General features: G+C 37.3%; 1 protein-coding gene across 3 annotated transcripts in view; it reads left to right on the plus strand.

Moving 5' to 3' along the window:
* Window positions 1-18,068, plus strand: part of LOC116170828 (growth factor receptor-bound protein 10-like) — a 188,285-nt gene that overhangs the window by 100,604 nt on the left and 69,613 nt on the right. For 2 of the 3 annotated variants that reach the window (XM_031487352.1, XM_031487351.1), the window contains exons 2-3: window positions 6,038-6,168; window positions 11,355-11,514. In XM_031487352.1, coding sequence (XP_031343212.1) covers window positions 6,038-6,168; window positions 11,355-11,514 — 291 coding nt within the window. Of the gene's footprint in view, window positions 1-5,802; window positions 5,991-6,037; window positions 6,169-11,354; window positions 11,515-18,068 lie in introns of those variants that run through there. The other variant, XM_031487350.1, reaches the window with a different exon arrangement.

Consider the following 18,068-nt stretch of genomic DNA (forward strand, 5'->3'; position numbering starts at 1 on the left):
TCAGTTTATTAACTTTGACCGCCTGCGGAATACAGATTTTTGAGTTAGCGGTACGGCAGAACACAAACTTTTATGATCACTATCCGACGGGAAACTGTGATGGTTCAAAGTATTATTTCACCAGCTCTTCTTGGGGAAAATATCTCTCCGAAACGCAGCGCTCCTTCGACAAATGACCTTACGGCACTAGTAGGAAATTCCAACTGGGGCGGATCCCGAAATTCTGCGCCTTGAGGACTAGGGCAGCACTTTGAATTATATATCCTCGAGAAATCACAACGTATCCTAACGCGATTCACTGCATCCAAAGTAAACTGGGGTGGAGCTTAAGGGTTCGCCCAAATATCACCTGATTAGAAACTGGGTCTTCTTCGCCAAAAAATCAACACGTAAAGAAAATAACACTTCGGAACGGGTGCAAAAAGCACGCAACTGGGAGCAACCGAAATAAGCCGGTGGCTCAAACCGCCAAGTGTACCAAAACTTTCGCTCAAGGTACGTGTTGACCGCTTGAAGTACTAACCGCGAGTCTTTTTAAAAACGCAATCACTCAAAGTACGGGTCGACCCCTCGACGTACCAACCGCGAGTCTCTTCTAACACGCGATCACTCAAAGTACGTGTTGACCCCTCGACGTACTAGCCGAGAGTCTCTTCTAAAAACGCAATCACTCAAAGTACGTGTCGACCCCTCGACGTACCAACCGCGAGTCTCTTGTAACACGCGATCACTCAAAGTACGTGTTGACCCCTCGACGTACTAACTGCGAGTCTTTTCTAAAACGATCCCCTTCTTCAGAATTGAAATGAAAAAACCACACCCAAATTACCATAAAACAAAAATGGCTCCCGCTAGAACTTCTCCCATTGGTTCAGATAAATAAGACTTAACCCACTCTAACTTCGTCATTAACCTCCAAGAACTGCTGACCAAACTGATCTCACGGTTTTCTGTTGACGACGTGGAAAGGGCCCTTATCTCTGATAGCTCGGTGTTACATCCGCTCCTTTTCTCGGTCCAGACGGCGCCCAAGCTGAATAAACTAACGACAAACAACTCGCATTACTCATGATGACGTCAATCAGCTTTGCACTCTTCCCACGACGAAATTAAATCTGAGCGAAATTAAATCTATCGGACCATAGTCTTGAGCGAACCGAAATGCCCAAACACAAAATTTCTAACCGGAACAAATAATGAAATATACAGGGTGACCTGCACTATCATGACAAGAAATTCGAAATTTTTAATGAAATTTGGCGCGAAATCAAACCACTCGTTACATTCTTAAAGAATTCAAGCTAAAAGGCAAATTTTAAGCCTTTTGTATTACATTGTAATTGAACATTCAGTCACGGTCAGTTTTGTTTTAAAGAGTTTGCTCAGAGTTCAAACAAAGAAAATCTCTTGGCTAAGAGATACTTGTTTTGGTCTTGATAAGCTAAATAAATAAAATATTGACAGGGTAGAACATAGACAATAATTGTGGTCACAATCGAGGGTGATTTCATAAATGATGTCAATGTTTAAATTCAACTCAATTTGTATCAAAAAGGGGATCAACTCGTAGTATGGAAAGCTATTTAAATCAAAACGGGCTTCCGCAGAAAACAACGGAGCCATAATTTTGAAATAAATATTTTTATTCTCCTTTAATTATACAATCTGCCATAGCTTATTTAGCAATAAGTATTTTATAGGATTGAATTAATGATTACAAAATGACATGTGGGGCAGAATTTCAGCGAAGCTCCCATTTTGGGCAAATGGTGTGTAGTAATTACAATTCGATTGTATTGAAAACTAGTATGTAATCAAATGTTATATCAAGGAAACGACGAATATAAAAAAATTGCCTTTGAACTACAGGTCGCTTTTTGAGCTCAGAGGGGCGCGTTCTGCCTTATCTGTAACAGATATCAACACAAACCAACGAACAAGCAAACAAGAGGCAATAGCAATGTCTGAAGTCTGACACTAATCAAGTAAATCGTATACTAAAACCATTATTAATACTCGATAAGAACCAATAATTCAATTTACGTTAACTAAACAAAAGCAAAATTTTAACTCTACGACGGATCTCTCTCTCACATATATTGGCATAGATTTAGTAGCTATAGGCTATATCTATGGAATATATATGATCCAAGATCAATATTGTATTTGTTTTCCCCAGGAAAAATCGCTAACAAATGATATTTTGTACCAAAGAGAATATAAGTTATATAAGTGCAGATTAATTGGTGCTCCTTGGTTGTACATATTATTGATCTAGCTAGAAATTTGCCCTTGCGTCATAAGAATGAGACATCGAGTGAAATGACGTTAAAAGTCTAGCTAGAGGCTAGACAGAATGTGATTATTACATAACGAAGAAAACGTGTTATACATCGAAGCAGTTTTGAATGATGCAGTCTTAAATAGGAGGTATTGAATCTAGTTATGTAGCGGGTGGTGTTGAGGTAATTAATCGATTAATGGACAATCGCATGTAATTATTAGGTTGTAAACTTATTATGTAGGTATGCCCCGAAGCGATTTTAAATGATTTAATGGAAGAATCTCAAATCACAAAAATTGAATTCAGAAATTTTCGATTTTAAGGTTGATTAATTGATAAGGAACTAACCGATAATATGATTAATTTTCAATTATTTGGTAATCAATATCAAATCAACTTCGCATAGCCCCTACGCTATTGCTACACAATATATTCTTTAATCAAGTGCTAAACCATAGACATAATATAATTCAAGTGTCTGGCATTGGGGTTGGATGTACTCTTTAAATAATTATTTATGGACAATATCAATAGCACATTTTTCAAATTGATGAATAAGTGAAAAGTTTGCTGCATAACTGTGTAAAGAAAGATTTTGCCCATGTTTGGATAGTATCCCGCAGTAGTCGTGAAAAAATATTTGTGCGTACTTTTTGGAGTTTTAGGGGGTACAAATTTTCGTTGGGACATCGTGTAACACGACAGTACTATAGAAATGAATACATTAATTTGGGACGTATTTTGGCAACAATAATCAATCTCAGTCTTTTCTAAAAACAAAAGAGAAATCGCACAATTCTAGCCAATGAAAATAGTTATAGTGCCAGATCAGTTTAGGATTACCCTCTTTGATCTATGGCCATACACCTGTTGTGTGAAGCTCATTTAATCGTCGTCAAGTCAGCGATGCACAATATATCATAAAACTTAACGGTACAATTATATGTGGTATTAAAATTAGATTTATAACATTCTTCAGTTATAAAGAGATAATAACAGTCGAACGATTGTAATTTAATGGGCATTACAAATAAACACAACGAAGCGAGAAATTAGGTTTTATTATATGTAATTTTTCCGTTTTTGGAATGGGTAATTACATGGTAACAAAACAAACGTAAAATGGCTAAGACCTGATTTTTAAATGCACGTGATGCTGTTACTGTCAGGCAATCTTCAACTCAGGAATCCATAAAGTACTTGACCGTCAAGTAACGGCAGTTCAAATAGGCCATGGGCCAGATATGTTACCGTGCCTCCCCCAAATCCCAACTAGACTCTATGAAGTCTCTAGAAGGCTATAAAACATTTTAACAGAAAAAAAACGCAATTTTTGTTGTATTTTAATCGTATTTTCCTGGGGGCATTCTTAAAGCCCAAAATAACCGAAAACGTTATTATGTACACTTTGCCCTCTACTTATTTTCGACAACAATATTTTATTCCATTATTACTATATTTTCAAATTTGCACGGAATAAAAGTTTAAAATGCATGCAATATCGATACATTTTATCGTTACCATCTATCGCTGGTTTTCTTACGAAAAGTTAAGCTTTTATTTTTGTCTTCGTGTTTTTTTAAATAGAACACCCTTTATATTTTTACATGTCACAACCTTGATTTTTTGTCAATGTTGCCATCGTATTAATTTTTTTCCCAATAGTTCCCCATAAGCAAGTCCCAGTTTGATAAATCGTAGCGACCTTGTTTTTGAAAGTTAGGAAATACCTTTGAGAAATAATTTTAACCCGAGTAAACCGGGCTACACATTCATAACGAACAAGTTGGGTTTAGTGATACAGGGTGTTCCCAAGGAAATGGTAAAGTTTTGAATTTCAAAGTGCCGTAACTATTTTCTGTTTGCGATCTAGGAAGCTAGACTCGAGGTTAAAAAAATGATTTTCAGATACATATAAGGGAAAAGTGAGAAAATTAGTATTTGAACCATTGAGTTACAGAAATTTATATTTAGAGCTAGTCGTGGATCATATAATTATTTTTCAGAAAAAAATTTAACTTCAGAAGGGATGGTTTAGTAAAATTACGCTTACGGTTTATGCATTAGATGTGGCTGCAATAATTTAAAGCACATTCGTAAGCGTAATTTTACTGAACCTCATTAACAGTTTTGAAAAGGACATGTTTATACTGCTGCTACATAGAGGGCACTTTTAAGTACAGCTAAGGCATTTAAATTGGTATCCATTCTTTGTCTATCTGTGATTTTAAGTGAATAGACTTTTCCCAGAAATAGTAAAAAAATAATAATTAATTTTCTCCGGTAGTACATGGTGGTGCAAATTCGTGGCACCATTGGGATCTTCGTAACGGCGAAACATACAGTGTAGGTTGTGGCATGAAACGTGCTCCTTGTGTCTAAAAAGACGCAATTTAAATTTTTAAAAAATCTTGAAGTAACTGAGATAGCACCGAAAAACTGAATGTCAAAAATAGTTTTCATTTTTCCTAGCTTAAACGCCTGGTTAGATGTAGAAGCTACAGGTTTCCTACTTTCTTGTTTCTTATGGATGCCAGATGATTTTTACGGACTGAGATAGAGGATAATAAAAGAGAAATAAAATAAAAAATAATGTTTATTAATCAAGATAACTGGTGGATGTTTTGTTGAGGAATGAAAATGTTTTAAAACATTTGTATCGAAATTTTTCTTGTAAATTAGTGGGTGGTACCTCATTCTTTTTCTTTTTTCGTCCTCTATCTCATTCCATAAAAATCCAATATGGTGTCCATAAGATATAATTAAGTAGTAGCCTGCAGCTTCTACATCTAGGGTGAAATTCTGATACCAGATTCCGAATCTCCGAAAAAAAGTGCCCATAAAAGGTGCGAACAGGAACTGTCCATTTCCCACCGTTTATATTAGTGACAATGAAACGAAATTTGTCATGTTCAGTTTTTCCGTGATATCTTCAAAGGTTTTTCAAACATTTTAAATCCATTTTTTTAGTTACAAAAGGGGTATCTTTGCCCTCATTTAACCTAGACTGTATCTTCCACCGTTACGGAGATTCAAATGGTGCGCCACGCATTTGAAACAGCCTGTACATTCCTTCGTCCATTCTTTGTAGTTATGGTCTAATAGGTATTGTACGCCTGATGTCTATCTATCATTTTTACTGCACAGGGCGGTGCGACTGATCTAAAATGTAAGGTTACAGTTTATTTGTAAAAAAAGCGCCCCGTTCTTTTAACGATATCACCATTATCTCGTTATATCGAACTTCACCCCGATTTCCATGATATGTTTGTTTATCTACACTACCAAATGCGAAATTCCACAAAACATTCCACCCAATCTGGCGACGGGACTCGCTGGCCCTTGATTGATTGTATACTTTTGTCTTATCGAACGATATAAAAGGCACGTGACCCAATAATTGACCTTTTCATTATCTGATGCCTATTTAAAATGCGTCGGCGCGATTAGAAACGAAATTTGACGATTACTTATCAAGACGTATTTTTTGTAAGTAACATATCTAATTGATTGAGTTTAATAGATGACGTTAATTTATTTCGGTTAGTTCGGAAATTCCATAACATTATTGTTGATATATGCTGTCCGCCCTTCGCGTCGGCCATGGAAAATCGCGTTTCGCCGTCGCGGACGTTCAAAAATGAAGTGCAGCACGCCGTATCCAAAATACTGGATAGTCCCTATGTAGTTAATTTTAAACGCTTAGGTATTGGATTTTATGATTGTGTGGTTAACTGTACCGTTCTTTTTCAGATTGGTGCCGATTTCCGAGGACGAAGTGCGCGTGTCCAGAGAGCACGAGTAATTACGAAAGATTGGATGAGCGTATTTTGGAGTTCCACTTGCTCCTACCTGAAGATAAGGATCTAACCAATGAGAAGGAGGTACGGTTTTTGGCATTATACTAATCTTAAGGTCGTCGAGTAAAAGTCGTGTGTAGCGGGCTTTATCACTTTCATTCATAACTGCGTCGTAGAGAATATAAAAAGTTCAAGTGTCTTTGAAACTATCGATAAGATTAAGAGCACTGTGTTATTGCCGGTTGATTGAACGCACAAATAGAACGCCTTGCATATTTTAATTATGAAAAATTCATTTCCCGGTGACGGAACATTGTAGATTGACGTTGGGACAAAGTTCGTCTATTTTCGCACGTTTCGAAATGATTATCAACGCATGGTAATCGGCAATTTCATCGATTTTATATCTCTGCAGTTGCAGTTAGTCACTTCCACTCTTGCACATTGAATGTACCTTTCTCTTTAAATCCAAGTACATTTTCTTCGCTGGTCACTTGGGTAAGATTATTGTAATGAGGGTCAATAATTATCAGCAACCTTTGTAGATGATAGCCGTTCTTCTTACGCAAGCACTCCGGTCGAATGTTCGATACAAATGCCAAATTTACATCCTGAAACTTGGTCGATTGTCCCCTACGCAGTTTTTCTCTGTTAACGAGGAGAACGAATCTGCCTAGTCATGAAAATGACGATGACAATGACAATGATGAAACGCAATAATTTTTAACTATCAAACACTTTCAGCCGAGAATCCATACATTATGATCCAAAATCTGGTAGGCCTCTTGAGGAAGATCATTACAGGAGACAATAAAAAGACTTGAAAAGATGGTGTTAAGAGAGCGCAGAATTATTTCAGTTATTGCAATCAACGAAAGAACCCTATCCCTATCATTTTCAAGTTCTCAAATGTCTTTCATGCTCTATAAGTTCAATTTCAACATAAACCACTCTTGTTGTCAAGTACCTACTCCTCAAATTCGTCTTAAGCATTGGCAACGTTCTTTTTCAGCTTCCCCCAATTTACAATCAAATGCCACTCAAGATCTTCGTGTTCTCCCGCCCATATGGCCGCAATATCCCATTAAATTTTTCTCGAGTTTCCCTCAAATTCCCTTCATGTTCTTTTGAAGTTTCCCTCAATTTCCTTTGAAGGTCATCAAGTTTCTTTTATCTTTTCCAGACATGATGTTTTTCTGAGCTCGGCTTTATTTCAGCTTCTGATACATTCAAGTTCCTGCCCACAGTACACCAGCAAATGTCTCGAATTGTATAGATAATACACAAGAAAAATGTTCAATATCACTCCACTGCGCCACACGCGCATGCTTCCCCACAAGCACAACTACTTCGGAATGTGGACCCAGTTTAATCATGATTGAATGTGTGTCATGCTCGTTTAGTGGCATGGATTTTCGGCGGGCAATGGAGCGGCTCGGGTTCGATGCTTTGCGTGTACAGTTTTTTTTATTTCACAAAGAACGCGTATCCTAATCAGCTGAGGTTATTAGGTTATTTGCAGGTTTAAGATTTGTCTTCTTAAATTTTTTTGATAAGCAAAGTTGTACAAAAATGCTGCGGGGCTATTTACGAATATGCACACGGGCCGACTTGATCCTCAAATTCACGCCTGAATTGTTAATTACATATAAGGCTCTTTGACTTCCCTCTCTCCTATGCGTTCGTTCATTTAGGGATGTAAAATTTAATTTAATCGGGAAAATAGTAACACGATGCATCATTTGATAGACAACTTTGACACTTCTTAACGGGCGCTTCTCCAAAGTTTTAATTAGTTGATTTACCTGTAGGCTTTAGAAGCATATCCCCCAATACCCCACAATTTATTTTTGTTCCATGTTCTGTAATTTTCATACCTCTCATGTATTCATTAAATTGCCTTCATTCGCAAATGGAAATACGAGTTACATGCCATTATTATAGAGAATAAAGGCTTTTGCGGTAAAAACGGTTGAACTTTTCCTATTCGAAATCAAAAATGTTGATTTTCTAAATAAACTCGCAAATTCTTTAATTATTTAGCGTGTAGTGAGGGGGTTACAGGAACTTCGACGTGGGCTTCGGTTCAGCCAGCGGTATAACGACTCTATGTAAGCGGTGGGGGGCCGTATGTAACTGTCACCACTTTGGCGGTTTGGCGGTTTCTTCTCTTAGGTGAGGACGACTGAAGTGTTACGGGGCGTGGTGATAATTGAGTCGATTCTGTTTCTGCGGAGATTCGAGGGAAGGAAGATATGGAGATTCGTGTCAGCGACTTTTATTGATAGGACTGTCACGCTATTAAAACAGTGAAGGCCCTAATGCAGCTGTAACACGAATGAAGACGATTCTACGCTATGGGTGAACAATATGACCTGGTGCACCGACGCTATATGAGCCAACAGTATACTTAGGTGTTGTGGTCCTATGCTCTGGGTGAACAAACAGTAGGACCTGAAAAAGTCTTCCTCGCTATGCTATATGGGTGAACAGAAGCACAGAATAAGGCCTACTCAGAGTAGAAACAGCAATGTTATAAATTATGTTGACTTCTAAGGCCATGAAGCAATATCCCCCTTTCCTATTCGATCTAATTCATAAATATCGATAAAGAATACACAGTTGTTAAATTGAAAGTGTATTTAGACAAGCAATTTGTAATTAAAGAACTTTTTTTGCCCTCGTTTGTGTAAAAAGACACCTACGCATAGTATTAAACTAGTGACAGTAGTTTGTTAATTCATATTTTTGTCTTTTACGTATTGCAAACGGTAGTAAACTAGTCTACTATTCAATTTTCTTCCATTCGTTTCTGGATAAGTTCTAATGTGGAGTGAAGTTACCTACAAACTAGATCGTACAATAGCATACTTATTTGATTTATGTTCGTCACTACGGACAACGATATGTAAATCCTGGCTATTCACATACGAACTGTTTCTATCGTACACTCTGTTTATAACACTGTCAACAAGTCTTAAGCAATCGATGATTCGTATAGAAGTCTCATAATTGAAATACACACTTTGATCACGACTCATTTTCAAAATCCTCGCACAACAACACATATCACTTAATACATTAAGTCGTATTTGCAGAATTTTGATTCCTGTATTATTTAACGTTATCGTCGTATTGTAAAACAGACGACGCGCTTCGTCTTGCAACCGATCGGCATATTTTTGTGTCATTATACCAAAGTTTCAGCTTTCACAATACCCTCTGGGCTAGCCCTCTGGAATATAACGTTACAAACAGAAATAAAAGCATTCCCGTCTACGTGCCATAATCACCATGGCAAATTTTGGACCAAAAAGCCGAACACAAACATCCTATGTATATCTATCATTACACCCTATATATTTAATTTCAAATATACAGACACACGCAATTAAATTTGGTCTCATCGGAACAAAATGGTCGACCAGTTAACGACCTATTGGCACCCGTGCAAAAACATCGATCACAAATACCACGTATATAACTATCATTACACCCTGTATATTTAAGATGACAGTAACAAATTCAAATTCCCCGCTTAAATTGAAATTTACCGTAACAAAATGGCAGACATCCGTAATTAAAAAATTCCAATCGTCCACACAAATTCAAACTTCCCATTGTAAAATGGTAGACATCCGGAAATTCAAAAATTAAAATCTCCCGCACAAATTCAAACTTGCCGCTACAAAATGGCAGACATTCGGAAATTCTACAATTCAAATCTCCCGCGCAAATTCAAAATTACCGCATCAAAATGGCCGACATTCAAAAATTCAAATCTCCCGCAAATTTAAATCTCCAACACAAATTCAAATTTACCGCATCAAAATGGCCGACATCCGGAACAGCAATTCAAGTCTCCCGCACAATTTCAAATTTACCGCAACAAAATGGCGCAGCCAATCACAATGCAGCACTGTGTCATCAGAAAAAAGGGGAGAGGGGATAGCCGGGCTTGACACTACTGGAGTGCTAACTATATTGTCAACCTTTTCAGTGATCTTCACGAAAACTAATGCGTTCTGGTGGTTTTTCAGCGAGTTTTTCAAAAATTTAAATAGATTGAGAATCCTGATGAGTGATGCGAAAGTGGACGAAACATTGACGTTTAGTTAAAAATTGACACGGGCCTATCTCGGAAATCACTCGCATCAATTCACGTTCATTTTCACTTTCTGCATGGCAAAGTAACATTTGCTTTTTTGGGAAGTGTTCTCTAGAAATAGCTATTTGTGTATTAAGAGCGCAAAATGATATATTGTCGATTGAAAGAGACAGTTGACGCGCGACGAAGGAGCGCGGCAATCTCTTGAAATCGACAATCAATTTGCGCTCGAATTACACACAAGATTTTTTCTACAATCGATCAGTTCACATATTTCCAGAAATTTAAATTTTTCACTCAAATCATTTTAATCTTATGCCCAAATGAAAGATGTCATTTACTCGTTGTCATTGGATACTCTGAGCAATGCATATTTGATTTATAGTAAATAATTGGGAAAGCGAGCGTTTTTTCTATTTTGTCGCTTATAAGCGACAAAGTGACATTCCTCGAAAAAGATGACGTTTGCGTTGTCAAATAGGCATTTGCGCTACTTTGGATATCGATTGTAGAAAAACATTCATGGGTGATTTTTCTGATATTCTCTAGGAACAGTACAGCTTGGTGTTTTGGTGAGCTTTGTCTAGTGGATTAGATGCTCGGGAGTGGTTTCCGGGTGGAAATTTGGGTTCAAGGCGAATAATTTTTCAAAAGTTCTTGCAAGGATTGAAAGATTTTCTAAATACTTTTCAGATTAATAAATGTGCTCGGAAAATCAAAGCACAAAATTGGTCTCACAGTGTAAAGAATAGTATAATAGTGCATTATAATTTTAATTTTGTAAGTTGGCGCTCCATTTTAAAAATTTAAATAATTGAAGAGAGCATCTTGTTTGTGTTTGATAGCACCCCCCTCCCCGTCTGGTTCTCGTCTTATGATTGGTGTCACATTATGAACTGGAACGCAGGTGGTTTATGATCTGAGGTAAATTTTTACGGGAAGGTATTTATCTCAAATTTTTGTAAAATACCAATGCATGAAACTAGGGAATATGTGCCTTATTAACCATTCATGATTATGGATGTTGGTTGTTTTTTCTAAAGAATAAATAATTTGTTCAGTTTTATTGTTAAGACAAAGCCACTTCGAATTGTGTGCGTGTAGGTAACATCCTGGCTGTAAAATATACAACCTAAATGTGTTCGTTTTCTCTTTTTTTCAGGAGGAATTACAGTTCTACAACGACGACGGTAGTTTCCAAAGTGTCGTGGTAGAGAGGAACCTGTGCACGAGTGATTTGTGTCAGTTGTTAGCTCTGAAAAACAGAGTGGCAAAAAGTGTTAACTGGAGCGTCGTGGAACATTGGGTCGATTTGGGACTCGGTAAGTGATTTATTTTTATTAAAATGTGAAATTACGGCATTAGAACGAAGCGTTCATCCCCTTTTAGCATGTTGAGATATTGAAAAGGAAACAGCCTTTCTAAATTTCTACAAAGAACTAAACTGAGTGTGGGCGTAGGCCATTGTCGTTTAACGTTACGATTATTTTTTTTGAAAGCCGTTTAGAATGAAAGAAACGCGTTTCCTTCGCGTTTTAAGACATGGAATATGTTCATAGAGATGGAGATTAAAAAATGTAGTCTCTTTTAGTACACAAAAGCCACCTCTTTATGTGCATGAACAGAAGTTCTAATTATTTTCCAATACTGCTTAATTAGGCATAATGAAATTCTACCCCTTCACGTACCGCTCGAACACTAAATCATTATACGACGAAGAAAAGTTATGGACTTACAAAGTTTGTATTTTTAAAACTGAGGAAACTTCGAGTTTGTTTTACGTACTGCGCATAATAATTTTTTGGGTTTAGTTAATGTCATAACTGCATGATAAATAGCGATGTGGGTTATGAATAAAGCCCTCTCGGAATTTATTGTTTGCAATTATAATCAAAAATCAATATTTCCAGTTGCGAATTTCCCCTAATAGGAGTATTCTACAACAGATCTAATTTCTGATATTGTGACTTTAGTGTTTCCATATGGCGTACAGCCATAGCACACGAAAGGGGATAAACTGAAAATTGGAATGTAGGGTCTTGATGTGCTGGGTGCAGCTACGTATGGGGAAAAATCCGCGCACAAATCCGTATGAAACCTAATGAGATTTTATCAAAATATATACTTCAAATTAGGACGTTTTCGTAGTTTTGTTTTAAATTTTTTGTCAAATGGAAAAATTTTTAAATAAAAGTTGTTAAACCAGAAAACTCTAAAAAAACATGTAATTACTTTTTTCTCAAACGAACGATGATGGATCCATAGACGCTCAAATCTCGTTAAAAAACAGATGCGCCGGCAATGACAGAGGATCAGTTGAAAATTGGTATATTAGAATTTCACTACACGGAAATTTGAATAAAACACATAGCCGTGGGATATTTTATCGTTAATTTGTCACTTATAATTGCACAAGAGGTTTGTATTTTACCGAGTAAATTTGGGTTGTTTAGGTAATGAAAATCTGTTGCCTAGCAATTAGACGAGAAACACTGTTAACTAATAAAAATGCGACACTGAAGTCCAAAGGGCATGCGTTTGTATCGATAGAACCCCCGGGGAGAAACAAATGCTGTCTTGTCCCTGTCCTTCTCGGCTAAAAAGATTACAACAACTATAGCGGAATATTCCCTGCATCAGAAGCGATAGTTTTGGGCTAAAGTGGACGGATCTACTTAGTAAACTCATATTTTTCCCAATATTACATAAATTGAATACCTACTCACCGCCATATTTTTCATATTTAACCATTTGTCTTAATTATTTAATTTATATCACGTAGGTTTTCTGTCTATCAAAGAATCGACTAACAAATTTTAAGAAAACAAATTGTGAAAGTTAGGAACGTAAAATATTTTTGGGAACGCATTTTGGTCCTATTGTGAGCCTTATCGGACGCATCAGGAGGAAATAATGATTTAAAATGCTGAACATACTGAAAAATAATCAACTGCAAGAATACTTTTTCTATATTGCATGATAAAAGATATTTCTATTAAAAAACACAATATATACTTTTAATAATAACTTATTGCTTCAAAAATAAATTAATAACAGCAGATAACATTGTTTTGCACTATCTGAAAATAAAATACTAAAACAGAAATGAAAACATCAACACATTCATTGTTTCTTTACTAATTTTAGTTTATTTGCCTGTCATATGTTAGTTTATCGCAGTACGTACTGGCGCAGATAAATCGGCAATATGAAATCTGAAAATTATGATGTAACTGTACAAATAAGGTTATCAAAGTGGGCGTTTAGTAATGTGGGTAACCCAAAAATGGCCCATACAATCAGTTGTAAATATTTGCTTTCAGTACTCGGAGCTAATCTCGTTTTGAAAGTATAACAGGGTAGTGGGTGAAGTTTATGATTTCTCCCAATACTACCGTGAATATGAGAAGTATACATGACGCGATTAAAGATAATTAAGTAATAAACTTTTTTATACCGCAGATAAACGTAAAAAGTATAAAGTAATCCTCTTATGTAGGACATTTACCTACCAGCATGTAAGGCAAGGGAGAGCCGTTTCTGGACAATTAATGTCACAAAGTTGTAACACTAAGGTCTTTTATGTCGACTTCGATATCCTTTTTCTTATCATTTTCGTTTGCGATGTTATAACCCAGTTCATAAATTTTGATGTTAATTGTAATGGGCACTTTGCTTTTTATGATGCTTCGAGGGAGTAAGATTTTTTTGTTACCCGATAAAACTGTATCCCTGTACTACATCAGTGCTAAAGAGCCGCAGGACTTCATTACCACAACACATTTCAACTTAGTCATTCATATTACTGGAATGTACGAGAAGTGTTCATAATGTCTATAGGCGTTTGTTACAATGTTTACAGTGTGCACATTTTTTAAAAATACGGAGCAAACCAAAAATGCGTTCACCTAATTACTGCCTTTTAGTTTAGCGCATTGTCCGCATTTTCCAGAAAAATAAGGAAATGTAAACTTGACTATCCTATATCAGTCAATTTACTCCATTCTTAATTGGCAGAATTGCAACAATTGAACTCAAATTAACTTATACTACGAACATTGCTACTTTAATGAATTGATTAAATTAGAATTAATTATGCAGATGTTGTAAATTATTAACCGCCACTTGAATCGATTAGTAGTGATTACTCACATGGTCGGTTATCGAATAATTTACAAGTCTGATTTATTTTACTATGCGAGAAATAAGTAAAAGAAGACGATTTTATCATCGCATCTGGTTCAATAGACACGATTTTAACATCCTTTCAAAATGTCAGTGGAAAATTCTCATTTAGGGCAAGTTCATAATAGAAATGTTTTCTAACAGAAAGCTTGCCTTGAAGCGTACACGAGTTCAGTTTCTCAATATATGTCCTACACTTGTTTGATATGTTGAGGAATATTCACGAGCTCAGTCCGTTGTTCTGACATCGTTTTATGTTTAAATAATTACCAAATCGTTCTTTGACACTTCTTACTCATACCGTTTTATGATCTTCTAAATTTGTACGTTTCCCCTTTCAAAGAAAAAAATTATCAAAGTCCTCGTTTGAGATCGAAGGGACTTCAGCGCATTTTTGTGTGGCAGATCAGTATTCTATTAGCCACTTTCGATTCAACCATCAATAACAGATCTTGTCGAAGGCTACTACATTCACTAACCGCTTCCCACTTTCCTCGTGCACCCGCAATTCGCTTTTAAAGATTTGACTCCACCATCAGGCAGATCGTGTCGGGGGCTACCACATTCCCTTTGACGGTACCCACTTCCGACGTTCGGTTCACCCGCAATTCGCGTTTGAAGATTTGACTCCACCATCAGGAAGATCGTGTCGGGGGCTACCACATTTCCTTTGACGGTACCCCCTTCCGACGTCCCGTTCACCCGCAATTCGCGATTGAAGATTTGACTCCACCATCAGTGAGATCGTGTCGCGGGCTACCACATTCCCTTTGACGGTACCCACTTCCGACGTCCCGTTCACCCGCAATTCGCGTTTGAAGATTTGACTCCACCATCAGGAAGATCGTGTCGCGGGCTACCACATTCCCTTTTACGGTACCCACTTCCGACGTCCCGTTCACCCGCAATTCGCGTTTGAAGATTTGACTCCACCATCAGTGAAGATCGTGTCGCGGGCTACCACATTCCCTTTGACGGTACCCACTTCCGACGTTCCGTTCACCCGCAATTCGCGTTTGAAGATTTGACTCCACCATCAGGAAGATCGTGTCGGGGGCTACCACATTTCCTTTGACGGTACCTCCTTCCGACGTCCCGTTCACCAGCAATTCGCGTTTGAAGATTTGACTCCACCATCAGGAAAAACGTGTCGGGGGCTACCACATTTCCTTTGACGGTACCCCCTTCCGACGTCCCGTTCACCCGCAATTCGCGATTGAAGATTTGACTCCACCATCAGTGAGATCGTGTCGCGGGCTACCACATTCCCTTTTACGGTACCCACTTCCGACGTCCCGTTCACCCGCAATTCGCGTTTGAAGATTTGACTCCACCATCAGGAAGATCGTGTCGGGGGCTACCACATTNATTGGCGACACGAGAAAGAGAGACAGCGATTCGAGATTCACGAAACGTTAAACCGCGTGAGTTCGCAACGGAAGGTAAAAGGCGCCTGACTACTTCTCGAAGACGCGCGCGCCGCCTCGCAAAAGGTCGTTAATTTCGCCCCTATGACAAAAAACAAAATTCCGCCACGCAGGAGTTGTGCGCGTTTACAACATCTTTCCGACGACACCAATTTCAAAAGAATCGGACCAAAACTGTAGTAGAAGATAGGAAAAAACTGAAAAACCTTCACGTTAGTATACTACGCTCGAGGATGACGCCCAGATGTCGCCAACCCCACATCATGTAGCCCTGTCCCCAAGGTTTACAAATTACACGGCCTTGTAGATACACGTACACCCGTTGCCTTTCTACAAGAGTTCTTCTACGCGCCCACATTTGCTGCCAGCCAGCCAGCCAGCCAGCCAGCCAGCCAGCCAGCCAGCCAGCCAGCCAAAGTGAGATTAAAAGCTACTTTTTACAAAAAAAATTTTTTGCAAAAATGCGCTAAAAAAATTGTTGATTTAGATACGAATTGATCCTCTTGGAGTAACTTAAAACCCGGGTTCTAGCATTGTATACATTGTTACATAGTACATTTAAACAAGCTCTTCTAAATACAAACTACTGGAACCAAAATCAAGCAAAAAGAAGCAGAAAACACGCCACTATATTGAATCTGCAACTAAGACGGAGATCAACTGCAAACCGGAAGTAGACTTCAGACAGGTGAATCGGTGTGAGAAATTGAATTTATTTCGGCAAGGGGGGCATTTACTGAAATTTTCAAAAATTATCAATTACAGAACTTTTCCGTTTAGGCCTTTGATGATTAACTCCAAATTTCGCGTAGATTAGAAAAATGAATAAAAACCAGTGTTTCTTCTTGCAATTAAGAAAAATCAAAAAATACGTTTTTCTATTTCGGTGTCACAATGATGATTTTGTACAACTGTTTTCGGAAAACAGTTGTACAAAGACAGTGATTATAGTCGTTTTTTTTGGTAACTCATCTCTTAAGTTGGCAGTTACTAGTTAGTACAAGTAGGTACTTCGTTGGGTACTTCCATGTTTGAACTTCAAAATGTCAGTCTTACTACGCTGCCAACCTAAAACTTAACGGCATAAAAAGTGTTCCCAACGTAAAACATGTTAGTTCTAATGTTCCCTATAGTTTCTGATAATGATTTTTTTAATTAAATTAAAGCACCGAAATAGAAAAAATAGTATGAAAAACGCGTGTTACAATGCTATATTGTAATACTCCTATCTTGCGGACACTCGTGGCTACGCTTCGCGTCGCCACTCGTGCCACAAGATAGTCGTATTACAATAGGTCGCATTGTAACACTTGTCTTTCAATATACTATTTCAATTCTGTTCATTTTGACAACTCAAACAACTTTTTCGTTACTATATTGTAATATAACTTGATTTTTAATCAAATTGCGCTAACAACCAGGACATCCGATTTAAAAATAAGTACCTATGTGTCAATTTTCGGTAAAACAGAGAGGTGTATAAAACGGAAAACATTTTAGATGGGTCGGGCTTTACCTTTACTTTTAGGTACCTACAAATTATCAGAAATTTATTCACATTAGTTTCCTACGTAATAAGCTCAGCTCCTCGTTGGGCATGCCAGTGTGAAGTTAGCGGTCATAATCGCCACTCCGCCAGTCAATTTATCATCAGGCAGTTTATTCCAGCAGTCATTATTCGGCAAAAAAAAAGACTATAATAGTACGAGGATCTAAGGGGATGAGATCTGCCTCGCACGATCAAAATCATTTATCAATGAGTGAAATAAATAAAACTCACACGAGGGCATAAGGGGGTCTAATTAATACCTATAAATATAATTTATTATAACATTATAAATATTAGATCTGTGGTTAAAACTTCCAAGAAAATATCTCCATAAATAAGAAAGTTGACATTGCGCAGTCTGCGCATGCGCATCTTACCAACTTATCACAATTTTTTGTGGTTCGGTGTCAGCGCTATAACCTACCGAATTCAAAAATATCGAACTAAACATCTTTTACCCAACACCTCTATGTTATCCAGTCATTATCATGACGAAATTAAACGAGTAAGGTATAATATAACCCACTAATGAGTTATGGACGTAAAATAACTCACTAGCAAGATAAAGTACAGGAACATTCTTTTATTAATTATTCTGACAAAATCAACACAAAAATCTAATTTAAATTCACATTGATATTGAAAGTAAAGGAAATCGTTTTCTTCTTCGATGTTTCGTTGGAATCATGAAGTATGTCGGAAGAATTTTCAACAG

Source organism: Photinus pyralis, unplaced genomic scaffold (genome assembly GCF_008802855.1).
Source record: "Photinus pyralis isolate 1611_PpyrPB1 unplaced genomic scaffold, Ppyr1.3 Ppyr1.4_LG5, whole genome shotgun sequence".
NCBI classification, from domain to species: domain Eukaryota; kingdom Metazoa; phylum Arthropoda; class Insecta; order Coleoptera; family Lampyridae; genus Photinus; species Photinus pyralis.